At 56.4% G+C, this 26,480-nt stretch overlaps 1 protein-coding gene across 2 annotated transcripts in view; it reads right to left on the bottom strand.

Moving 5' to 3' along the window:
* Positions 1-26,480, bottom strand: part of PCSK5 (proprotein convertase subtilisin/kexin type 5) — a 44,744-nt gene extending 18,264 nt beyond the window's left edge. The window contains exons 1-7 of one of the 2 annotated variants that reach the window (XM_032951408.2): positions 25,912-26,480; positions 24,179-24,856; positions 11,502-11,606; positions 10,705-10,818; positions 9,173-9,316; positions 5,567-5,643; positions 907-995 (exon numbers count right to left, since the gene is read on the bottom strand). In XM_032951408.2, coding sequence (XP_032807299.1) covers positions 907-995; positions 5,567-5,643; positions 9,173-9,316; positions 10,705-10,818; positions 11,502-11,606; positions 24,179-24,361 — 712 coding nt within the window. In that variant the 5' untranslated portion in view covers positions 24,362-24,856; positions 25,912-26,480. The remainder of the gene's footprint in view (positions 1-906; positions 996-5,566; positions 5,644-9,172; positions 9,317-10,704; positions 10,819-11,501; positions 11,607-24,178; positions 24,857-25,911) is intronic. The other variant, XM_032951418.2, reaches the window with a different exon arrangement.

The following is a 26,480-nucleotide window of genomic DNA, read 5'->3' as shown; positions in this document are numbered from 1 at the left end:
TCCCGCGCCAAACCCAGACGCTGCCCGGGATCACACGTGGAGCGGCGGTGGCAGCACAGAGAGACGGGAAATGCGCTCACAACAACATCTGTGCTCACGCACTCGCTTACTCACCGACCCACGCAACAGCCTCAGATGGTGAGACAGGAAAGAGAGACATTGTCTCACTGGTGAGGGCTTCTCTGGGCTCCAGGCCCCCATCTGGGAACAGTCCCCCCCCCCCCCCCGGTGACGTTTCTAATTGGAACAGGCCAAGCCGAGGGGGGCTCCGTGCGGTGTGGCCGAGAATCTGACAAGTACCGCGGCATGCGGCGTGCTCCCGCGTGTGGCCCAGTGGATAGCGCACCGCACGGTAATCCTACCGCAAATATTAGCGACAAGGATTCTGAACCGATGCTGGGCACCTGATAGATCGACTCGGATTTAAATGAGTGCCTGGGTGCGGTGTGAGAGGGATCGGCGTTGGGAAGACAAAGGCGGTTGGCCATGGTTCTGGCCCCGCAGTGCCTTTGTGAACTGTGCTCACTCGCAGCACTTGTCTCAGTCGCCTGATAGAGGCTACGATGAGGACCTTCGTTTTGTGTGTGTAGGTGTAACCTTGTGTATGGGCATCGCGTCAGTGGGAGCATGACAGTTACAGGAAAAGTGACTCGGTGGTTTGTGAACTGTGCTTCGATCTCGCTGACCTGGATTCGATTCCCGGCCAAGGACAACATAAAAGCAAAACGGTATCGGAATCCGTTCTGGGCCACCGCTGTGTCAACTGGTGCGGCGTGTACACAGGCGCACTCCAACAGCGCCTGCTTCTGCAGTCTGTATGTCCACGCTGGCAATCTGCAGCTGTGCGTGTCGCTGCGGGTGTAGCTGCGAGTGTAGTTGCGGTTGCCCGAGCGTCGTGCTGCGTACCGCCGATCCGCGCGTTGTACGCCACTCCGGAGACGCAGATGGAGTTGTTCGCCGTGGCCGCCACCTCCCCGGCACACCTGGTCCCGTGCCTGCCATCGTAACGGGGACAAGCGTCGCAACGTCGTCAACACGCCAACAGAACAACAACAACAACAGGAGCAGGAGCAACGCACGCGCGCGGCAAGGACAAGTATCCCCCCTATAGCCTAAACAGACCGTCGGGGAAAATGTTGTTAGCGAGCACCTATGAAGGTCGGCATGGCACACAAGGGGGTCGGCGGCCAAAACAAACGCGCACACAGACGGACACGCACAGACACGTGGCCGTGACCTTCGCCCGGGCAACAATAATTTACCAACCCCCCCCCCCCCGACATAAACACGACACCAGCGGCGCCGCACACACGCTTCATGCCGTGTGCCGACAAGAGACAGCGACACCGGACCGCCGTAAACATCCGGAGGGAAGACGCTCCCAGCACGCGGGGCCAGACGCCGGACTTCTCGAGAAGCGTTGCATCAAAGCAGACGTCGAGAACACCAATATATTGTTTGAAATAACTTGTTTTTTTATAAATACAGACACACACGGCATTTGAGATATTCGGGCATAGGCCCTGGAGTCCGTGGCCATCGCCAGTCTAGCCCTCAGGCGTGGCGACTTCCAGGTGGTGAGGATGAGCTCGCAGCCACGAGAACTCCCCCACGGGAACACGCGAAATGTGGCTCCCCGATCAGAGCACACCTACGCGCTCACACCCACAAAGGCAAAGATCCCCCGTAGAGCCTCTAACAGACTGTCGGGGCAAGTGCTGTTAGCGAGCACCTAAGGACGCCGGCACGGCACCCGATCGGGTTGGGGGACATCACGGCCGGCGGCTTTTGCCTCCCGAGTGTTGCTGTTACGCACCGAACCAGGTACCGATTCGAGGCCGAGTCGACCTAGGGGAGTCCCCAGGCTGGTTCAAATATTTGCCACCGATAGTGATCGTGAGCGGGAATCAAACTCGGCTCGCTGGATTCGTAGCGCAGTGTGCGAACCACCGCAAGGCCGCTCCCCACACGCACACGCACACACAGCGGAACAACACCCCCTAGAATGTCACACCCCGATCGGCATAGCTCTGTTCGGCATACCCATAAAACAACGAGGACAGCACAACAAGGACGGCAGAACCACGATAGCATCACCGCATCGGCACACAGCAAGGGCGGCACAGCCACGCTCGCGCCGCACTGCGCGATGCACGTCGCTGCGTCTCCGCGTCGCTCCCCCGTCAACTGCGCTGCTGCCCATCCTCGTTGGGAAGAGAGTAGCGATAGAAACAGAAACTCCGTTCATGAGAAGTTAGGAAACCCGAACGCAACCTCTCACCCACAGAACACCGATTCATCACGCGCGCACTCGCACACGCACGCATGTACAAAGACAAAGATCCCCCATATAGCGTGAGCAGAGTATTGGGGCTAGTGCTGTTAGGGAGCACCTATAAAGGGCAGCCCAGCACATGAGGGGGTGTGTGGCAAGCAGTACCGAGGTTTACACACCGCACCAGGTACTCATTTGCGGCCGAGTCAACCTTGGAAGAGACCGGTTCAGATCACCGTCACTCGGGTTGGGGGCCGCGAGCAGGAATGAAAACTCGGGTTGCCGGGTTCGCAGCGCTAACCGCCGTGCACAGACAGACACACACGCGTGCATGCAACACATGTGTGCGTACAACAACAACAAGCGCCATTCGCCACTAAGTAGCGGTGACGTCACCACGGCACTTGTGCCAGGCGATGTGCACGTTGTACGTACGCACACACCCACCTTTAAAAGACACGGGGACGATTTATTTGTAATATGTATATATAATATAAATTTCCATGAAGAATAATACAATCTAAATAACAACAGTATTATATTTACCAACGAAAATCGCCACTCTTCAAGAGGGTCCTGCATTGCCATGCCGGGCCTGCTCCACGGGGGAGGAATCCATGGCAACAAGGGACAGCACCCCACGTGGTGGGGGGAGGGGGGGCGACATTACCGTCCTCACAACGGGGGGGGGGGGGTTCTCGTGACCCCCTCCCCCCGTAGGATTCCCTATGGCCCTGCCAGGCCACCCGGCGGGTCTCGGCAGTTTCACAAAAATCTCTCCGCGATTCCGCCGGCCCCGCAGACAGGCCGCCGTTTCGCGAGCATTTTTACATTTTTCTCGAAACGTCGCGTTCTGTACAATGAACGAGCGCGGCGCGATGGATGATGGCGCCGAAGGCAAGAGGCGGATCTCGCTCGCAAGCTCCGACTGTGGCCTCCCCTGGGAGACTCTACCCTCCTGCCAAAACGCCTCGCATTTCACTACAACCCAGACACTCGAAACGCAGAAAAGAAATCTTGAACTCCGACCTCCGAAGTATTTAGGCCGTGTTTTTTCTCTGGGACAAAAACGTCGTCGTCGTAATCACCATCATTGCGTAACTGCGCGACCACGGGAATTTCTATCGCCGCTGGTCGAGGCGACCGGCTCCCGATGCTCGTTTGCGCTGGGACTCGCCGGATCTCTCTGGCGTCGATCCGGCACGTTGCGTGTGCGCCGAGGGGCACCATTCGCGTCTCACGTGCGCGGTCCGCCCCAAAGCCGCTCGCGCCTCCGCGGCTCCGTCGCGCTGCCGGGGGGGCGCGAGGGAGCCGCGGAGCGACGCGGCTCAGTGGCGGCGCGGCCAACAGCAACACGGCGGCACGAGCGCGCGGCATCGCGTTACTCCGCGCCCCCGCCGGACCCCGACGAGAGCGGCTCGAGCACACAGCGCGCATTCAATGTCCCGCACGCACAGCGCGGGTCACATCCGCCGGGAGCTAACAGCGCTGGGGGGTGGGGGGGGGTAGGGTGGCGGAACAGGGAGGAGTTTGGGGGCACGGGATGGTGATGAGTGGCACGAGAAAGCTGCAGTTCACTCCTGGAGGGGTTGAGGGGTTGGGCAGCATGGGGGTGGTTGCGAGTGGCGTACGGAGGTGTTGGACGGTGCGAGGCGTTGAGCGGGTCAGCGAGTTGTTCGCAAGCGGGGCGAGATGTCACGTGGCGCCAGGAGGTAGCAACTGACAAAGGTGTTGGGTGGCACAGGCAGGTGATGAGTTGTAAAAAGGTTGTCATGGATGGCATGAGATGGTGGTGCTTGGCTCAAGTTGGAATTGGGGCTGCGTTGGGGTGGCAGTGCCCGTGTGTAACCTCGCTGTCCGATGCGCGTTCGGGATGTGCGGCGTGCCGTTTGGCACGATATCCGACGTTTCGCTTCATGTGCTAGAAAGCTCCCTGAAGAAGCTCCCACCCAGCACGTGGAGCAAAACGTCAGATACGGCAATGAGCGAGACACAGCACGACCCGAGAAGCATGATGGCTTGTTGCCAAGGTTCATGTTTTTAAATTGATATTTTATCTTCGCTGAAGACGCAAGCGCCACAGGGCGGCGTGGAGACCCGGTGCAGGAGATTCCCTCGCACCTAGAGGCTGTCCTCGGGGTAACGCCATTATGCGTACTGCCTTCTGGATAGCGCTTAACTATTCTTGAGTTGCTGCTATCGAGTTATTTCAAACTTTTTCTCGCGAGGCTATAATCACCCCCGGCTCCTCACGCATGGCTACCCCCCCCGCCCCCCCCCGCCCCCCCCCCCCGACCCCCCCCCCCCCCTAGGGATGGAGTGTCTCACGGCCGCAGGACCATTCACCACACACATCCTCACCGCACACATCCTCAGCGCACACCCACTCACCGCACACATCCTCAGCAGCGCATACCCACTCACTGAACAGCCCCTCACCCCACAGCCTCTCACCCATCACCCCGTGTTCCCGTGCAAACGCTGTCCCAATATTTGCTCGGCCAAAAGTCAGCCCGTCCACCGGGTCGCAACACAACAACAACAGCAGCGGCGGCAGCAGCCTTTTATGGCACAGAGTCTCGTGACTCGCTTGCGAGAGGGTCCCGCTCGGCGTGTTTGGCCGATTCGCGGTGGAGGAAAATTTCCCCGTGTGTGTGTGGGGAGCGGTGGCCCAATGGTTAGCGCACTGTGCTACGAATCCGGAAAACGAGGTTCGATTCCCGCTCAGACTCTACACCAGGGACGATCATTATCTAAACCGATCCTGGGCCTCCCTGAGGTCGACTCAACCTGAATGAGTAACTTGTGCGATGTGGGAACATCAGCACCGTGGAGACAAAGGCTACCGGGCGTAGGGCTGGCCACCTAAGGCCTTCGTGTGCCGTGCCAGCCTTCATGAGGTGCTACTCGTGAACAGCACTTGCCCCAACAGTCTGTTAAGGACTCTCGGGGGATTTTTGTCTTCGTCTTATGGAACCCCGAATGCCTTAAGAAGCCACGCGCACACCCGGGAGGATTGGGTCGAGAGGTTTCAGTCACCCGCCGCTTGTACCGACTGCGGAAAATTGGCCACTTGTCAGCCACGCGTGCGGTTCGTTACGCGACCCATCAACCCCGAATCCGAGTCGCCGGATCACAGGAGCACGGCGCCCATGAGAGCTCGCAGGTGCCCCAGGACCGCGCACCCTGGCGACATCATCACGCGCCCCGCCGGGATGGCGCACCACGTGCACACCCCCCGGTCTGCACAGCCCCCCTCGACCGCACCCCCCCCTGGGACCGCACCCTCACTTGTTCTCGTTGCTGATGTCGTAGCGAGGCATGGGGTCCAGGTCATCTCCGTTCACGTCGTAACTCGCCAGCGGGTCCTGCCAACAAATCACAACGACGACGAAGACGACGACGATTTGGACGATGATGACCGCACGCATCGTTAACGCAAAAGAAAGCGTCCGCCACGTCAGGATCGACACGAGCTCAACAGACTGTAGGGGCAACTTCTGTTCACGAGGAGCACCGATGAAGGCCGCCACGACACACACGTGGCGGCTGATTGATCAGCACCACATCCGACTGCCTCTCTCCCCAGTGCTGATGTTTACGCACCGCACCAGGTACTCATTTGAGGTTGAGCAGCCCTAAGGGAGCGGGAATGGAACTTGGGTCGCCGGGACGTACAGTGAGGGAAAAAAAAGCATTTGATCCCCTGCTGATTTTGTACGTTTGCCCACTGACAAAGAAATTATCAGTCTAAAATTTTAATGGTAGGTTTATTTAAACAGTGAGAGACAGAATAACAACAAAAAAATCCAGAAAAACGCATATCAAAAATGTTATAAATTGATTTGCATTTTAATGAGGGAAATAAGTATTTGACCCCTCTGCAAAACATGACTTAGTACTTGGTGGCAAAACCCTTGTTGGCAATCACAGAGGTCAGACGTTTCTTGAAGTTGGCGACCAGGTTTGCACACATCTCAGGAGGGATTTTGTCCCACTCCTCTTTGCAGATCTTCTGCATGTCATTAAGGTTTCGAGGCTGTCGTTTGGCAACTGGAACCTTCAGCTCCCTCCACAGATTTTCTATGGGATTAAGGTCTGGAGACTGGCTAGGCTCCTCCAGGACCTTAATGTGCTTCTTCTTGAGCCACTCCTTTGTTGCCTTGGCCGTGTGTTTTGGGTCATTGTCATGCTGGAATACCCATCCACGACCCATTTTCAATGCCCTGGCTGAGGGAAGGAGGTTCTCACCCCAGATTTGACGGTACATGGCCCCATCCATCGTCCCTTTGATACGGTGAAGTTGTCCTGTCCCCTTAGCAGAAAAACACCCTCAAAGCATAATGTTTCCACCTCCATGTTTGACGGTGGGGATGGTGTTCTTGGGGTCATAGGCAGCATTCCTCCTCCTCTAAACATGGCGAGTTGAGTTGATGCCAAAGAGCTCCATTTTGGTCTCATCTGACCACAACACTTTCACCCAGTTGTCCTCTGAATCATTCAGATGTTCATTGGCAAACTTCAGACGGGCATGTATATGTGCTTTCCTGAGCAGGGGGGCCTTGCGGGCGCTGCAGGATTTCAGTCCTTCATGGCGTAGTGTGTTACCAATTGTTTTCTTGGTGACTATGGTCCCAGCTGCCTTGAGATCATTGACAAGATCCTCTCGTGTAGTTCTGGGCTGATTCCTCACCGTTCTCATGATCATTGCAACTCCACGAGGTGAGATCTTGTATGGAGCCCCAGGCCGAGGGAGATTGACAGTTCTTTTGTGTTTCTTCCATTTGCGAATAATCACACCAACTGTTGTCACCTCCTCACCAAGCTGCTTGGCAATGGTCTTGTAGCCCATTCCAGCCTTGTGTAGGTCTACAATCTTGTCCCTGACATCCTTGGAGAGCTCTTTGGTCTTGGCCATGGTGGAGAGTTTGGAATCTGATTGATTGATTGCTTCTGTGGACAGGTGTCTTTTATACAGGTAACAAGCTGAGATTAGGAGCACTCCCTTTAAGAGTGTGCTCCTAATCTCAGCTCGTTACCTGTATAAAAGACACCTGGGAGCCAGAAATCTTTCTGATTGAGAGGGGGTCAAATACTTATTTCCCTTATTACAATGCAAATCAATTTATAACATTTTTGACATGCGTTTTTCTGGATTGTATTGTTGTTATTCTGTCTCTCACTGTTCAAATAAACCTACCATTAAAATTATAGACTGATAATTTCTTTGTCAGTGGGCAAATTACAAAATCAGCAGGGGATAAAATACTTTTTTCGCTCACTGTAGCTCACCGTGCTCCCCTCTCCTAGACACACTCCCACCGACACACACACACCACACTCCCACCGACACACACACACCACACTCCCACCGACACACACACACCACACTCCCACCGACACACACACACCACACTCCCACCGACACACACACACCACACTCCCACCGACACACACACACACCACACTCCCACCGACACACACACACACCACACTCCCACTGACACACACACACCACACTCCCACTGACACACACACCACACTCCCACTGACACACACACCACACTCCCACTGACACACACCACACTCCCACTGACACACACACACCACACTCGCAGGTCCTCATTAACGCCCCTTTGTGTGGTCCAGGGAGGCAACGCCCCCCCCCCCGCTCCCCACTACCCTCTGGGTCCCCCAGAACCGGGGTCCACAGGAATGTTGAGAGTCAGACGCGGGAATCAGCTGCGGCACGACTGTGTGTTTTACGTTATAAAAACACGCTCCACACGCGCACACACAACCACACACACAGCCACACACACAACCACACACACAGCCACACACACAGCCACACACACAGCCACACACACTGCCACACACACTGCCACACACACTGCCACACACACAGCCACACACACAGCCACACACACAGCCACACACACAGCCACACACACAACCACACACACAACCACACACACAACCACACACACAACCACACACACAGCCACACACACAGCCACACACACAGCCACACACACAGCCACACACACAGCCACACACACAACCACACACACAACCACACACACAGCCACACACACAGCCACACACACAACCACACACACAACCACACACACAGCCACACACACAGCCACACACACAACCACACACACAGCCACACACACAGCCACACACACAACCACACACACAGCCACACACACAGCCACACACACAGCCACACACACAACCACACACACAGCCACACACACAGCCACACACACAGCCACACACACAACCACACACACAACCACACACACAGCCACACACACAGCCACACACACAACCACACACACAGCCACACACACAGCCACACACACAGCCACACACACAACCACACACACAGCCACACACGGCCATGCACGGGCGATTATCTCCCGTATCGCCCCGCAGACCACTGGAGACAGTGCTGCTAACGAGCACCTATGAAGGCCGGCACAGCACACGAGGGGTGAGTGGCCAACAACATGCACGGCCGCCTTTGTCTCCCTCGTGGCGATGTTTACACACCGCACCAGGTACTAATTTGAAGCCGAGTCGACCTAGGGGAGCCCCAGGACCGGTTCAGATAATCGTCACCTGTGTTGGCCGTGAGCGGGAATCGAACCCGGGTCCCCAGGTTCGTAGCGCAGCGTAGCGCTAACCGCTACACCACCGCTCCCCACGTGTACGCCCATGTACACACACACACCCGTACACGGACACCCACAGACGCGCGGACCCACAGACGCGCGGACCCACAGACACGCGGACCCACAGACACGCGGACCCACAGACACGTGGACCCACAGACACGCGGACCCACAGACGCGTGGACCCACTGACGCGTGCGTGCGCCCTCACGTAGTTGTCGACGAGGTCGGGGTGGTTGCGCTCGATGCCGTCGTCCAGGATGGTGACCACGACGTTGCGGCCCGTGTAGCCACGCCGCCACGCAGCCATCACGTTCATGTCCGAGCGGCAGTTGTAGCCTCTGTCACTGCAGTTCTACAGCAGCGCGGGTGGCAGCACGGGGGGTAGAGTTCAACACAGGGCACAGGTCAACATGGGGCTGGGGTCAGCGGGATGTAGAGGTATCAGGGTTGCAGAAGTCCAAGTGCCTCTCTGATCCCACAACCATTGGCATTTGAGTCAGTGGTGGAAATTCCACATTCTTTTGGGAGGGGCAGTCTATCCACATAAAACCACTTCCTTCATAAAAGTAACCTCCACCATAGCTTTCTCGCAGATATACGACGATCACTTGCAATGGCCGGAGATCACGATTTGATTATTTCGTCTCATCCGTTCCGTCTGTCCATCTCCACCATCGGCTCAAAATAAAAATTTGTGAAAATAAAAAAATACAAATCAAGCGTCGGCACGGGAGGTCGTCGCTATCGCAAGGATCTCCCGCTATCGACGGCTCCTTACAATCAGGGCTTCATCCCCCCCCCCCCTTGTGTTTCCGTATCGCCGACAAACTGGCGAGGAGTAGGGGTCCCCGTGGAGTGGTGACCGCCTTGGGTTGGGGACCCCCGAGGGGCCCCATGGGGTGATGACCCCATGGGGTGATGACCCCGGCGGGCCACGGTGCGAGTAACGCGCCGCGAGCGCTGTCCTGCGCAATTAGAGGGGAGCGCGCGTCACAGCCCCACGCACACACGCGCAGCGGGCGACGTGTGTGGTCGGAGGAACGCACAAAAGACAAAGATCCCCCGTGTAGCCTTGACAGACTGTTGGGGCGAGTACTGTTAGCGAGCACCTACGAAGGCCGGCACGGCACACGAGAGCGTGGGTGCCCAACACCACGCTCGACCGCCTTTGTCTCCGCAGTGGTGATGTTTTTACACACCGCACCAGGTACTCATTTGAGGTTGAGCGGACCTAGGGGAAGACCCAGGACCGGTTCAGATCATTTTGTGACTGGTGTTGGCCGTGAGCGGGAATCGAACTCGGGTCGCCGGGTTCGTAGCGCGGCGCACTAACCACGACACTACCGCTCCCCACCATGTCGATGTACTCGCACATGTACACATGCAGACAACAACAAAAACTGCGGTTAGCCACTATGTGATGGTGATGTAACCACAACGCTTGTGCCAAGCTAGGTGCGCTTTGAGGACACGTGAAGTGTGGAAGGCTTGCTGGCAGGCAGTCACAGGACAGACCCAAGGGTTATGGGTCGACTGAGATGACTGGCAGGCAGACACCCAAATATGCACAGACACACAGAGACTGACACTGACAGACCCAACAACACTTAGACACCTAATTCTTTACTCCCAATTACAGAGCAAATGCTGCACTCTCCCCCACACTAGAAACGCACTATTTTAACCAGAGCACTACCCATACACCCTCATAGATGTTCTCTCTCCGCACCCCCCACTCACCAGGTACCACATGCTGGACCACTTGGGGTCGTTAAAGAGGAGCGTTGCCACGGAGACCGTCTTAAAGTCGCGCTTGCTCCTCCTCCGCACCACCTGCTGCTCCACCCACTCCACCTGCGCACGTGCGAGCACGCGAGAGCACACACGTGCTCACCGGGTGTCCGCACGCTCACCAAGGGTGCGTGCGAGTGCGTGCCTGTACCGGGGGTGCATGTTCAGGCGTGCGGTGTCAAAGTGGTTCCTGTTATTTTGGGTTTGAGTCCCAGTCCTGTTAGTTACCACCAATTCCACCAGCACCATCACCACCCACCACCACCACCACGACAGTTATCAATCATCGTCCCCTCCACCACAACCAACACCACATCACCAACCCTGGCTATCACGACCAAAAGCACTACAATCTATCACCACCATCAATCATCATCACCATTACTAACCACCACCATTGGGATCTACGGATGAAATGTGCCTTGAAAATGTTAAGTATTAGCATGAATCTATCACCACCACCATGTTTGCACGCATGTGTGCGTGCGAGCGCGTGTGTGTGCTCGTGCGTGTGTGTGTGCTCGTGTGTGTGTGCTCGTGTGTGCGTGTGTGCGGGCGTGTGTGCGTGTGTGCGTGTGTGCGTGTGTGCTCGTGTGTGCGTGTGTGCGGGCGTGTGTGCGTGCGTGTGTGCGTGTGTGCGTGCTCGTGTGTGCGGGCGTGTGTGCGTGTGTGCGCGTGCTCGTATGTGCGTGTGTGCGGGCGTGTGTATGTGTGTGTGTATGTGCGTGTGTGTGCGTACATCTCACCTGCGGCTCTGCCTCGATGAAGGTGTGGGCCCCGCGGCTCCTCACGGTTGCGCGCTTCATCACCCTACTGTGGTGGAAGTGGTAGTAGTCCCGTAACGAGCCGATCTGCACACACGCACGCACAACGCCGCGTTTAGCCACACGGCAACCCCTACCCGGGTTCGACTCCGGGTTCCAGCCCGCCCACCACTACAGCGGGCTCTCAATACTCAGCAAGCCGATGGGCTGGGCCAAATCGCCAATGACTGCACAAACAGGCCGTCAAGTCACTCGTGCACTGTCACCCAACTTTGAATCATTTAACTTTGAATGACATGCGACAAACACTTATTACGTTTCAATCTTTCACCTGGAAAGTTTCTCGAGAGGGAACATGTCGTGTGCAAGGGTGTCCCTGAAAATTCACAGTGAACGCGTGGCCACACGCAGTTTAAGCATTTAATTCATTAACATACACAATAAAGTGACATCAGAGGGAGACATGCATGTGTGTATGTTGAACTTCTTTCGCACCGTACATGGCCAACCGTGCCAAATCAGAGGTGCGGGGCAAGGACAAGAACACTAAACGCACAAAGCAGTCCTAAAGAAATTAGTTTTCAATCGAGATTTAAAAGTGGGACGCTCCCAGTGGCTTCCTAATATCGGAAGGGAGAGCGTTCCAGACGGCCGCAGAAGCGCATCTGTGACGTCAACTCTCCTGCCGTTCCATGACACGCGATGGTACACTGCTCGCTGCAACTGGATAAGACCGGTAACAGAATTGCAAAGGGAATGAGAAAAGGTGCCCTGAGAGACGACCACCGCGGAGATGGAGTCATGAGATCTACTCGGAGTAAGGCGCGAGGTGGATCGCGAAGGCTGCAGCGCCGCCAGAGGGAGGCGATGGCGTGGGGGAGGGGGGACTTTATCCAGCAGTTGATAGCCCATAGCTCAGGATTAAGATTCCTCAACGTCAAGGAGTGGACAGGCCTACTACCACGATGATGATGATGATGGTGGTGTTATTGATGACGATGGTGATGCTATCGATGATCTCGGGGAGCGGATGCCCAAGGCGAAGTAGGCACTTAGAGTTTATGCGAAATCATGGTTGGCCAAGAATGTTGTCAGTGACTTCAACACCCACAGATGGGGGTTGGGTGTTCGTGCGTCCCTTGCCGAGGGAGTGTTGTTGCGAGTGCCATCTTTAATCACAGCCCTTTCTATTTAAACGCTTCCTGTTGTTGTTTAGGTTCCTGTCCCCCAGCGGACGCAGGAACCCCGAAAGCTCTCCGCAGGGGGCTAACGGTGGTGGTGGGGGGGGCGTAACTCGAGTCGCGGGGCACGGTGAGGCCCACGGCGGATGCACCCCCTCCCCCCACCTTCCTACAACACGAGCCTCCTCCGCCCAGCTCCGTGTCTGGCTGGGTGTTCATCACAATCTCGGAGCACTCATCTCACGCACACGCAACGCGCGCGCTCTCTCCGGGCGTTCACCGTGAGACGGGATTTCCCAACATCTGCTCCCGGCCCAGGTTCTGGGAATGTCTCCAGCGCTTCACTGCGATTGAGCGGCTCTGATTAAATAACCACAACCAGATGGGGGCCCGCGGACGCCGCTTTCCAGCGCTCGCAACGGAGACCCGTGGCCCCGCAGCAGATGCAGAGGAGGGCCTCGCTCAAGCGGGCCGTCATCGCGGCCGACGTGGAAGGCCCAAGGCGCAGCCCCGCAATGTCTTGCTCGACACGCTGCCCGGTGGAAGGGCTTCCCTTTCCGCTCGCGGTTGGCAGAGGAGATGAGCGCGAAGGATGAAAGTGGTGGATGGGATGCGGAGGGATGGCGAATGAGGCGACTGGGATGAGAAGGGAGGAGAGAAGGGAATGGGATGGGGAGATGATAGAAAGTGTCGAGGGCGAATGGGATGGGAAGGTGAGATGATGAAGCTGATGGATGAGGATGTGTGGAGGATGTGACGCGATGCCACAAAGCCTGGAGGCACGAGTGGTCGAGGATCAACTCGGCTTTTCAAACTCAAGCGCTCGCGGCAATCAACGTCACATCAAACAGAGCTCGCATTTAAACAGCGCCCCCACCCCTCCTCACACCCCCCCCCCCCCCACAGCCCCCACGCTTTCATTAGCGCCATTAGCAACCAGAGCGACACCCTCATCGCCCGCGTCGCGATTTGCATTGATGGGGTGTGAACGCCATCACCGCGGGGGGGGGGGGGGTGTGCGGGATTAGGGAGGGGTGTGCCCCCCCCACCACCACCGCACAATCCTGCACGGCCCCCTGTCCCCCCAGGGGGCCTCCCGAGCTGGAGACGAGGGGGGGGGGAGAAAGGCCCGGTGGCACCCCCACCCCCCCCACCCCAAGCTGTGCAGCATCAAGGGGACGCGACGTCTTTGAAGGCGCAGAGCCAATTTCAGAGGCCGGGCCGGAGGTGGGAGGAGGAGGGGGGGGGGTGGCTGCGTGGGTGGCGGTGAGGGGGAGTGGTGTGGGGGGGGGCCTCTGGGGGACGGGGGCTCCCAGGGTTTTGAGAGTTTTGAAGCTAAGACGATTTGTCTTCTACTCGGGCGGGCTCCGTTTGGAGCGCTCACCTCTGCTAGTGGCTGTGGCGGAAATTCCACGGCCCTGGACCGAGGGCCAGGCTCCCAGGGCGGCAAATTCTCGCGACGTAGTTTTTATTTGTTGCTACTCACGTCTAAAATCCACCGCATTCACGTAAACTATGTCTATATGTGTGTGCGTATACACACACCGCAGAGGAGGTGGTGTGGATGCTGGTGTGGATGATGGGCAGTGATAAATAATGAAGAGCGGTGAATGATAACGATTGTTAACATTGACAATGCAGGGTAGTGATGGGGTTATGGTGATGACGAAACAGTCACGAATGAATGATGGATGATGCTGATGATAATAAGTGATTGGCAGAGCCGACTCCTGACCGGATTTGACCTGGCGACCTGTGGCCAGAACGCTGGGCGCAGTTGACCTCGTGTCTGCTCCATTGTGACCTCTGCGCTGGGCGCAGTTGACCTCGTGTCTGCTCCATTGTGACCTCTGCGCTGCTCGCTGCACGCGGCGTTTCACTCGGCAAGGCCAGGAGCCACGGGGGTAGCATGGAGACCACGCACGAGAACTTTCGAACGGCGTTGCGGCTGGTGTGGAACACAGTCCCATATTGTGCATGGAGTGATGATGATGATGATGTTTATCTCGCGTCATTCATGCAGATCGCGTCTTCACGATGCTGTACCACTATGACCCCACGCGGAGGTCATGACCCCAGCAAAGGTCATGACCCCACGCGGCATGGGTCATCGTCATCTCCATCAAAGTCACGCAACTCCGAAGTGCCCATTCGCTGCACTGTAGTCATCATTATCGTGCCTTTGCTAAACCACCACTGGACGAAAGCGCCACCAAGGCGCGTCGGTCGTTGGACCATGCCTCTCCCACGCTGCCCGGTGCCACTGATGTGAAGCCGTAGCCCTGGGAATCGAACTCGCGCGGCAGAGTTCACAGCTGCTGTGTGCGAGAACCACCACCCAATCGCTTGGGGAAAGCGTGGAGGATTCACCCAGCGCACGACGGCCGTGGCTGGGATCGGGTGGAGACGCGGCAAGACGCAGGCAGAGAGGGAGGAGGCGGCATGGAATGGCGGAGGAGTCTAGGATTATCCTCCACATCACTGACATTTTCTGTTTCACATTTCCAAGTTCGTTATTGTGTTTTATTTAAACTGCGGGTTAATTGTGCGTTTACTTATTTCATGAAGAACGTCGTTTCGTGCCGCTTGCAGTGCATTACTCTGCTGTATTTTTTTAAATATCCAGTGTCCCGTTTTTCCGTTGTTTCATTTTCCGGGTTTAAAAATCGTGTTCACTCAGGAGCATGATTCTTGATGGAATCTTGTTCAGCCCCCAGTAAATCCACTGCTGGATGAATGCATCTCCACTCGCCGTGTCCGTCAGAGGGGTTGTTTGACCATACTTCACCACGCCGGTCAGTGCGGCGGTTTATGGGGACGAGGGACCGCTCAGATGCCACTCGCTGCTGACGGTCGCCGTGACCAGGAATCGAACTCGGGCCACTGGGTTCCTAGAGCGGGGTGCGAACCGCCGCCGCACCACCGCTCCACCCTCAATGGACTCTTATCTGGCTTCAGGCGATCAGGCGATCAGGCGATCAGCCAATGGCATCGCAGGATCGCGAGAGATTGCGACGGCATGGGGAGGTTCTTCATCCAGCAGTGGATCGATCATGGCTGATGATGACGACGATGCATCAATCAAGTAATCGATCTGCCGAGTCAGGGAGAGCATCGTCTCAGCTAGCGGATATCTGTGGGTCGCGTGGACCTGGATCAAAATCTGGAGTCGACCGCAGACATGCGGGTGAACGGGTTCTGGCACCGGGGTCCCCTTACAGCCCCCCCCCCCCCCCCCCACAATTCCACAGCCCCTCCCCCCTCCATGTTCCCACCTGCATTCCTATGCCTCCCTTTTCGGTGAGTTCTCGCGAGGAGTTGGGCAATGAGATAAGAAGACTCCAGAGAACGGGGAGGCCTCCATGACCCACGTGCAGAAAGGGGAACACACGCGGCCCTGGATCAGTGGCGCGGCGTGGCTGGCACGGGGGCCCGGTGCAGCTGCACCGCCTGCACACCACTCAATAGCGACGCCGCTACCCTGGATTCGCCCACCCCCCCCCCCCCCCCCCGTTCACAGCAGAGGGGAAGCTGCGACCACCCCACGAGGCAGACGTTGGCTGCGGGTTTGACTCAGAACCCGGGCGAGGGACGGTGATCGCTGTGAAGATGCTGCAGCTGACGACGATCGTGGCGACGGAGGAGGAGGAGGATGGGACTCAGCCATCAGCTGCCCGTGCCTCAACGCCCGCGTGTCCCGCGGGGATGTTTGAGGACGATGTGGGTGGCCAATTCTGGGGTGTGTGGTGATGATGACGTAATGGTGACGATGTGTGAGTGTTGATGATGTTGACGTGATGGTGATGATGACGTGATGGTGATGATGATGATGTTGACGTGATGGTGATGATGATGTTGACGTGATGGTGATGTTGACGTGATGGTAATGATGATGTGTGGTGATGATGACAATGATGTTGACGTAATGGTGATGATGACGCGATGGTGATGATTACGTGATGGTGATGTGTGGTGATGATGATGATGATGTTGACGTGATGGTGATGATGATGTGTGGTGATGATGATGTTGACGTGATGGTGATGATGATGTGTGGTGATGATGACTGATGTTGACGTGATGATGATGACAATGATGATGACGTGATGGTGACGATGATGTTGACGTGATAGTGACGATGATGTTGACGTGATGGTGACGATGATGTTGACGTGATGGTGATGATGACGTGTGGTGATGATGACGATGATGTTAACGTGATGGTGATGATGATGATGTTGACGTGACGATGATGTTGACGTGATGGTGATGTAATGGTAATGAGGTTGATGATGACGTGATGGTGATGTTGACGTGATGGTGACGTAATGGTAATGAGGTTGATGATGACGTGATGGTGATGATGTTGATGATGACGTGATGGTGATGATGTTGATGATGACGTGATGACGTGATGACGATGGTGATGATGACGTGATGACGATGGTGATGATGACGTGATGGTGATGATGATGTGATGGTGATGATGTGATGGTGATGGTGATGATGTCGTGATGGTGTCGATGATGACGTGATGGTGATGATGTCGATGATGTCGTGATGGTGTCGATGATGTCGTGATGGTGTCGATGATGACGTGATGGTGATGATGTCGATGATGTCGTGATGGTGTCGATGATGATGATGTCGATGGTGATGATGACGTGATGATGATGATGTCGATGGTGATGATGTCGATGATGTCGTGATGGTGTCGATGATGATGATGTCGATGGTGATGATGACGTGATGATGATGATGTCGATGGTGATGATGATGATGATGTCGATGGTGATGATGACGTGATGATGATGATGTCGATGGTGATGATGATGATGACGTGATGGTGATGTTGACGTGATGATGATGATGACGTGATGGTGATGGTGATGATGATGATGACGTGATGGTGATGGTGATGGTGATGATGACGTGATGGTGATGGTGATGATGATGGTGATGATGACGTGATGGTGATGGTGATGATGATGGTGATGATGACGTGATGGTGATGGTGATGATGATGGTGATGATGACGACGTGATGGTGATGATGATGACGTGATGGTGATGATGGTGATGATGACGACGTGATGGTGATGATGGTGATGATGACGACGTGATGGTGATGATGGTGATGATGACGACGTGATGGTGATGATGGTGATGATGACGACGTGATGGTGATGATGATGATGACGACGTGATGGTGATGGTGATGATGATGATGACGACGTGATGGTGATGGTGATGATGATGACGACGTGATGGTGATGATGATGACGACGTGATGGTGATGGTGATGATGATGACGACGTGATGGTGATGATGATGACGACGTGATGGTGATGATGATGACGACGTGATGGTGATGATGATGACGACGTGATGGTGATGATGATGACGACGTGATGGTGATGATGATGACGACGTGATGGTGATGATGATGACGACGTGATGGTGATGATGATGACGACGTGATGGTGATGATGATGACGACGTGATGGTGATGATGATGACGACGTGATGGTGATGATGATGACGACGTGATGGTGATGATGATGACGACGTGATGGTGATGATGATGACGACGTGATGGTGATGATGATGAAGACGTGATGGTGATGATGATGACGACGTGATGGTGATGATGATGGAGACGTGATGGTGATGATGATGAAGACGTGATGGTGATGATGATGAAGACGTGATGGTGATGATGATGACGACGTGATGGTGATGATGATGACGACGTGATGGTGATGACGTGATGGTGATGATGATGACGTGATGGTGATGATGATGACGTGATGGTGATGATGATGACGTGATGGTGATGACGTGATGGTGATGATGACGTGATGGTGATGATGACGTGATGGTGATGATGACGTGATGGTGATGATGACGTGATGGTGATGATGACGTGATGGTGATGATGACGTGATAGTGATGATGACGTGATGATGATGATGATGATGATGACGTGATGATGATGATGATGACGTGATGATGATGATGATGATGATGACGTGATGATGATGATGACGTGATGATGATGTTGACGTGATGGTGATGATGTTGACGTGATGGTGATGATGGTGACGTGATGGTGATGATGTTGACGTGATGGTGATGATGATGTCGTGATGATGATGTTGACGTGATGATGACGTGATGGTGATGATGATGATGATGTTGACGTGATGGTGATGCTGGGAGGGGGGTGTTTGTTGGACTTGGAGCTGGAGTGGGGTTCCTTGGAGTGCGCACGACCCCCCCGCCACGCAGGCCGAGAGACAGCGACACAAACAACAGCGACACGAACAACAGCGACATAACAACGACTGGAGTGAGATAGGGGGTGCCCCCCCCCCCCACCAGCACGCATAATGACGTTAATACACTCAGCCCATCATCTTCATCAACTTTGGGTGGTCGATAAGGGAGTGCTGTACAATGCTGTGGAAGTCGCCAGAGATTTGATTGACCGTCCTCTAGACTAGCCTCCGTCATAGGAATGTGGAATTTCCATAGTCAGAGCGATTCACGAGGTTTTTGTGCCGAACATTTGCCACAGATTTTGGCGCCATCGTGACGAGGTCATCAACTCGACCGCCTTCGGAGCCATTCGCTCAGGGGGTGACGACGATGAGATCCGAATCTCTCGTCTATCACGAAGAGCTGACGTCGTTCACCTAGTTGCGCAACGTATCATTTAAATACACTGCCACCACCACCCTTAGCCATGATCTATCCACGGCTGGATGAAGGCTTCCGTCACGTGCTGCTACCGCCCGCGTTCCTCCCCCCCCCCCCCCCTGCGGCTGCCACTCCGTGACGGGTCTCGTCTATCGGCCATAATCCCGCACGACGAGGGATTCGTCCTTGTCTCTCTCTCTCTCTCATCATCGTCAACATCGGTGGCCGACCTTCCGTTCGCCGCTGCCGCTTTCGTGATCGCGGCAGTTTCAACAATCAGTGCAAGATTCTTAAATCACCCCCCCCCCCCCCCCAAGGATCTGTCCACCGTGCACGCTACGTGGGCAGACACCGCAGTCCATCACAAAGTCCGTGCGGTGGGCTAAAGCGTGGACTCTGAAGCTCTCCAGAGCTCCCTCGAGCGCAGGGCCCTTCCACCAGCGAGACATTGCAGGGCTGCGCCTTTGCCTTCGCCGCGACTGCCCACAGCGGCGGCGCGGGGCGATGCCTCAAACTCGGCGCTTCGTTCACAGCGAATTATCTCGTTTTCTTCCGGGAAATAATTCGCCACCGCTTCCCCGAGGGCATTCCGAGTGCCCCCCACGGCGATGGCAAAGTCCCAGTGGGTGGGGGGAGGGGGGGGAGTCTCCGGGGAAAGGGAGGGGGAAAAAAGGCGAATCAGGAGCTGCTGGTAATGGACGAGCGCGGTTTAGTAGCCCAGTGATGGCGTTACTGCCCGATTGGGAGCGAGGAGCCTCGTTGGGAATTATCCATTACCGTGGTCACGGCACGCCGAGGCCTCTCGGGGGTAATGTAACGACACATTACCCCCCCCCCCAGTCCCTGCGCGAGACCCCTCTCGTACCCCCACGGCTCGAGGCGAGCTCCGCTCCCCACGCCCCAACCCGGCGAGGAGAATTCCACTGCAAGAGGCCGCGCGGCCACACAGGTGGCGGACTGCGACGACGATGTTCACCGCGGCGACAGAACCACCCACGTTCCATTAACGCACTTTACCCACGTGTGTCTCAGCATCATCATCATCGTCGTCGTCATCGTTAACAAGCGCCGGGCCCCTGACGGACGCTCTTCGCGTGCAGAGCCTCGCGGTTCACGTGCCCAGTGCGGGGGTCGTCAAGCCACGAGGTGGCTCCAGGTGAGGGAGTCGTCAAAACGACACCCACCATCACGGGCAGCCCTCCTTCTGGTCGTGGCCAGCAGACCTCGACACTGGCAGCGAGCTCCTGAACCACGCCGCCGCCGCCGCCGCCGTTGCCATCACACGCGACTGTAGAATACCCGAGCCGTGCGATATTCGCCACGAAGTGGCGGTGACGTCACGACGGCCCTTGTGCCAGGCTAGGTGCACTATTCACTCCCGACCCTACCCCCACACACACCCTAGTGATTCGATCGCCACGATTTAAGCCTGCGATGAGATTAAATAATTTACTATTCTTAATACAGCGGTGCGTAATAGTGCATCTAGTATTGAGTGCATTTAATTTGTCGTACGGATGATCACGTTTAGCCAGTTTCCCGGCTATTTTACAAAGGAGGCCCCGTGGTGCGTGGGTTTAGCAAAGGTAAAAAGACAGACACCTCAACATTGCAGAGAACGAGTGACAGAGTCATTACGGAATATTGGACAACGAACAAACGAGGTATTTTGACTGTTGTAAACGAGACGCGCGTGAATACAAACACAGGGACAATATACATGACAGCAAGAGGCGTGTGAGAAGGTTCGGTGCGTGGGAAAGTGTCCGAATCCATGATATCCCACACACGCGATTCAATGCGCATATCGTCAATCGAACAGTTGTTGATGATCGACTAATCGAGATTGTGTGAACGGCCGTTGGTAGCCATGAAGCCCGCCTACCTGGAAGGAGTCATCATGATGAGAGGACTCAGCACGAAGCTACCAATGTCAAGCATTGCCCCGCCCCCCCACCAACTCCCTCTAACAGAGGTAGTCATGGACAGCGACAGCGTTAGGGTTAGAGATGAAGATGGGGTGAGAGATGGGGTTAGAGTTAGGGTTAGTGTTAGAGATAGGGTTGGCGGGAGAGAGCAAGGCAAGCACCAGTTAGTGCTAGAGCTAGTATCAGGGCTCGAGTGGGTGCTAGGGTTTGGCGTTAAGTATTCGTTCTCGGGATAGTGTTCGTGTCAGGCTTTAGGGAATTACTCCTCGCGAGAGAGAGTTCGTGTTCAGGCGAGCGCGAGCGGTAGCGTTCGGGAGAGAGTCGCGGACAGGATTCGGGCTCTGGACTCCTCCAATTGCGCGTCCACGTGGAGCCCCCCCAGTTGCGGAGAGGCGCTGGGTGATGTGGCCGCGTCCCCATTCCACAGTCCCCCCCCTCCCCGCTCCCTCCTGCTACGGACAGAACCGATGAGCTCACGGGCCCGCGAGCTAACACGACCCTTGCGGTCTCGTGATCCCATGGGCACTCTGGCCTCGTGGCCCCGCCGGCCGGGCGGGGAGGGCGCTGGGCGGTGGGGGGGCGCCGAGTGTGGAGGGTCCGTGCGGTATTCCGCGCCCTGCCTCGACACGAATTCCTGGCGCTCCGTTTAAAAGCCTCGAGATCTCAGGGTCAAGTCTGATGCCAACACAGCAGCCCCAGCGGCAGCAGAAGCCGGGGAAATAGCAGCTGGAGCCGAAACAGCAGTCGCCACAGTAGCGGCATCAGCAGGAGCAGCCCTAAAAGTAACCACAACTGCATCCGCAATAGCTGCAGATCCATCAGTGGCAACAGCAGGAACCCCGACAGAAATAACAGCTGCTGCTGATTTGCAGCCAAATCAGCAGCAATCACAGCAGTAACAACAGCAGCCACAGCCATGCGAGAAGGCAGATCAAGCAGTCAGAAATTCCTCCATATCAGCATCAGCCCTATCAGTAGCCACGGGAACGTCAACATTTGCCACAGCAGCCCCCTCAACAGTAACATCAGCTTCAACACCAACCTCAACATCAGCCTCAGCAGCAGCAAACAGTAGTTGTAATAGCAGCCTCAATAATATTAGTGACAGTAGGCCAAATAGCAGCTACATTAGCCTCAACAGCAAAAGATCCAAGGCACTGAGAATTCCTGCAAGGGTTGGAGGTGGTGGGTGGGTGGCAGGGCCAACCTCTTCCCTTACCCCCCCCCCCGCCGGATCCCGTACTCAGCTCTGGGACAGCTCCCGCAGTAATTAAGCCCTGGGTGGTGCAAAGGGTCAGGCATAGGGCTGGGGTGGGGGGAGGGATGGTGAATGTGTTGAGCAGGACTAGTGATGCGGTTCGGGCAAACACACCTTGTTAAAAGTAAAAATGTAATCTTAGTTGTGTTGGAATCGCGATCAAAGCACTCTGTGGCTATTTTCAACTGACACAAAAAAATTGCAGTTCCAGTTTTTTTAATTAGACCCCCCCCCCACACACAACTGCCACCCCCAAACCCCCTTCACCCCCCCCCCTCCTAAAGAGCCCCAGCCACCCCCAAAACTTGGTGTAAATAAATGGACACGTGGAGGGAGCAGCAGGGGTCGGATGGACACGGGGATGGGGGTGGCACGCGCGGACTAACGAGATCTGCACCAAGCCAAGGGTCAACCACCACCCACTACAACAACCACCACAACCACGAGGGTCAACATGCACCACGGCCACACGTGCCCGCGCCACGTGTTACGTAACAGCATGCGAAGTGCAGTGGTCGGGGTTTTTCGACGCAGCTTTGTGACTTCACATGTGACTGCTATGTTACCCCGGTAGGGATGCAGCCGTGGTGTAATGGTTATCACACTGCACCTGTAATAATCCCGGAGTGGCAAGTGATACAATGGGCGCGTTCTTGAAATCACCCCCACTTCTGTCCGTCTGCCCAGCAGCATAAAGCGGTACACCACGGTTGATCGGATGGGCGCGTGTGGTGGGGTAAACTGTGAGTACATCACCGCTCTTACAAAACGTCTGGCCAGCGTGTAGGTCGATACTCTGTGGAGGGGCTCTCCAGAGCTCCTTCTCGCGGAGCCCCTTCCGTCAGCAGTAATGTGCGCACGCAATTGCAGGGCTGCACTTTGACATACATTACACCACAGATGGGTGTACAACAGCTGACAATAACAACAATAATAATACCAACACCTCCACCACCACCACCACCGCATTTATCCAGGAAATCCTCAGAGTTGTGTGGATCTTTGTCAAGAGGGCCCTGCACTGAGATATTTGGCCGGTTCCTTTTTGAAACAATGCGCGTCGCGTTTCACGTGAGGGGCAAACACACGGTTTCATGAACCCAATCGCTGTGCTGGCTGCCATCTCCCGGCCACTTGTCAGCCCCAAGTGGGTATTAGCGTGTCTTAAAATCTCTTCTCCTTGATCCAGGCGTGCACCACCACCATCGCCACCACGACCGCTACCACCACCGGCTCAACTCAGGTGCCCCTTGCGAGTAAACAGCGCGGCCGTCAGACGTCCGCGCGCTCCGAGCGACACTCGTGTGCGAGAATTTCAGCTCCAACTCGACGTCACATTCGCAACAAAGTAAACTCAAAGTAGTTCCCCGATCAGTCACGCCATCGTGGAACGGTGCTCCATCTCCCGTTCTACAGCCCTGAACCGGCGGCGGAAATGTCCACATTCTCACGGCGAGAGCCAGTTAATGCCACCCACAGGATTAGCCACTTGTTGAGTGTACGCTCTGACGGTACACGCACGCACGCGCGTCGCATGCTGCCCACGTGTTGTGCGCGGAGTTGGTGATCGTGAGTGTGCGTGTGGCCTCACCTGGCCCAGGTTGATGTAGCCGTATTTGCTGGCGATGCGGTCCGCCTCGGTCGTCCCCCCCGTCACCTTGACGGCCCAGTGGTTCGTGAAGACGGCGGCCAGCGAGGGCCGCGCGGCGTGACTCAGGAGCAGCCCCAGAGCGCACAGCCAGAGCCACGCGGACGGCCGAGGTGAGGCCGGCATGGTGCGCGAAGGGGGGGGGGGGGTCACGAGTGAGCGAGCTCGATTAAACACTTGGCCCCTCGGACCTCCTTTCGCCCTCCTCTCTCCCTATCTCAACAGCAAATACTTTTCTCGCTTCACTCCTTCCCCCTCTTCGCTCGTTCTTCGCAGACTCTTCTCGCCTCGTCCGTCTCCGCGAGGCAGGAATCCTCGTTCACTCTGCGGCAGTTCTGCGAAGGGGACCCCGAATGCCTCCGTCCCAGCCCGGCTCACAAGATCCGCATGATCGGCGCGGCGGCGGCGGCTCCAGGAATCACCGTGGGCTGGTTCTGGCTCAGCTCGCTCCCCTCTCACGCCGCGTTCCCGGGTTGTTCACGATGCCCCTCCCCCCGTTGTTCACGATGCCCCTCCCCCCGTTCCCTTCGTGTCCCTGGTCCTCGCTGCTCACCTCGGGGCGCAGGAGACGGAGAGAGAGAGAGTGCAGGGGATGCGCGATGCTTCCCGTGGCTGCGGCTGCTGCTCGAGCGGAGAGGAGGAGGAGGAGCAGGAGGAGGAGTTGAAGAGAAACACGGGGCACCTCCCCCACAACCACCACCACCACAACCCGCACCCCCACCGACACCCGCTCCTGGGGTCCAAGGGGCACCATATGCAATACATCATGGTCAGGTCTTTAAAAAAAGCGCGTTACATGCACGCGCCTTTGGCACACGTGTACACCCAGTGGCGTGTGTGTGCGCGAGTGTGCGAGAGAATGTGTGTGAATGTGTGTACAGCATGGGTATGAATGCGTTTGCGGGTCGCATTGTGCGCGTGTGCGTGCGCATTTAAATGCGCAAATTGCTTATTCATGTGTGCGTGTGAGCGCGCGGCCAAACACACACACAGAACGCCCGTGTAGCCGCACACACTGGCGGTGCTGCGACTGTTGTCAGCGAGCATCTATTAAGACCGACGCTGCTCACCATGGAGTAGTTTAGTGGTGGTAGTGGGGCTAATAACCACACCAGTCCGCCTTTGTCTCCCTAATGCTGACGGTCACACACCGAAGCAGGTACGTGCCGATGTAAGGCTGAGCCGACACGGAGGAGGCCAGGGAGAAATAATCATCAAGTTCCACCGATGTTAGCCATGACCGAGAATCGAACCCAGGCCGGCCGGGTTCGACGTGTCACGCGCGAACCAACCTGCCACCCCCCACCTCCTCAACTTACACACTTGCACACAGAAGCGTGCACACGCGGTGGTGAAGGCACCACCAGCACGCACTTTGCCGCCTTTTAGTTGCGACGGCTCTCAAAACGTGGCCAGTGACAAAGATTGCTCCGACCATGAATCTGGGATCAGGATTCCGGGGCTCTCTACCCCCTCCCCATCTCCACCCCCCCCCCCCCGTCTCCTCCCCCTCCCCGGGCCCCATTGTTAAAACTGCAGACGGGGCAGCGAGCGTCAATTCAGTTCGCGAACTGCCCCCCCACGCCCGAGCGGGTGGCGAGCTGGGGAGGGGGTGGGGGTGCTCGCAGTCTCGTCGGTGATGCGCCCCCGTGTGGCGGGGTATCCCCAACACCCACCTGGACCTGCTCATCGTCCTTTCCGGCCCCCCATCCACACGCGAACCGCTCAGAGGTCAGATGACGGATCGCACCGTTTGCCTATCGATCCGTAGAACCGTTAGATTCACGGCCGCCATCAGCACGTGGGGTCCAGTCACCCTCCTTCCGCCAGGTGTGTGTATGTTGCACTTCTTTCGCACCGTACGTAGCCAACCGTGCTAATCGGAGGTGCGGTGTTCCGCGTCACCCTGTAGTTGATATCGCCGAGGAACGCCGCGCCGAGTCTCGCGGCTCTATTTCATTCGGCGAGGTCCTGCTGCAACCTGCGATGCTCGGCCGATCTCCAGACAACGAGCGTTTGACTCCACGTCGAGTGAATGCGGAGCACCTGGAGAACCCCCACGGTGCGCATGAGAAGGGGGGGGGGCGCTCACAGCTCCGCCGCGAGACGCATGCGCGGGCTCGCACGCATCACGCATGGCTGTGCGCAGGCGTGCGGATTCATCCACAGAACTCGATACATCGCGGATCTACAGCAGCGGTGGCACCCGCTGCATGCGTGGCTGATCCGGAGGCTCCGGATTTGC

The sequence above is a fragment of the Petromyzon marinus genome, chromosome 1, assembly GCF_048934315.1.
Source record: "Petromyzon marinus isolate PM22_M1 ecotype Great Lakes invasive population chromosome 1, UKy_Petmar_22M1.pri1.0, whole genome shotgun sequence".
Taxonomy (NCBI): domain Eukaryota; kingdom Metazoa; phylum Chordata; class Hyperoartia; order Petromyzontiformes; family Petromyzontidae; genus Petromyzon; species Petromyzon marinus.
Note: the sequence above shows the minus strand (reverse complement) of the source record. Positions and strands in the feature narration are given on the sequence as shown.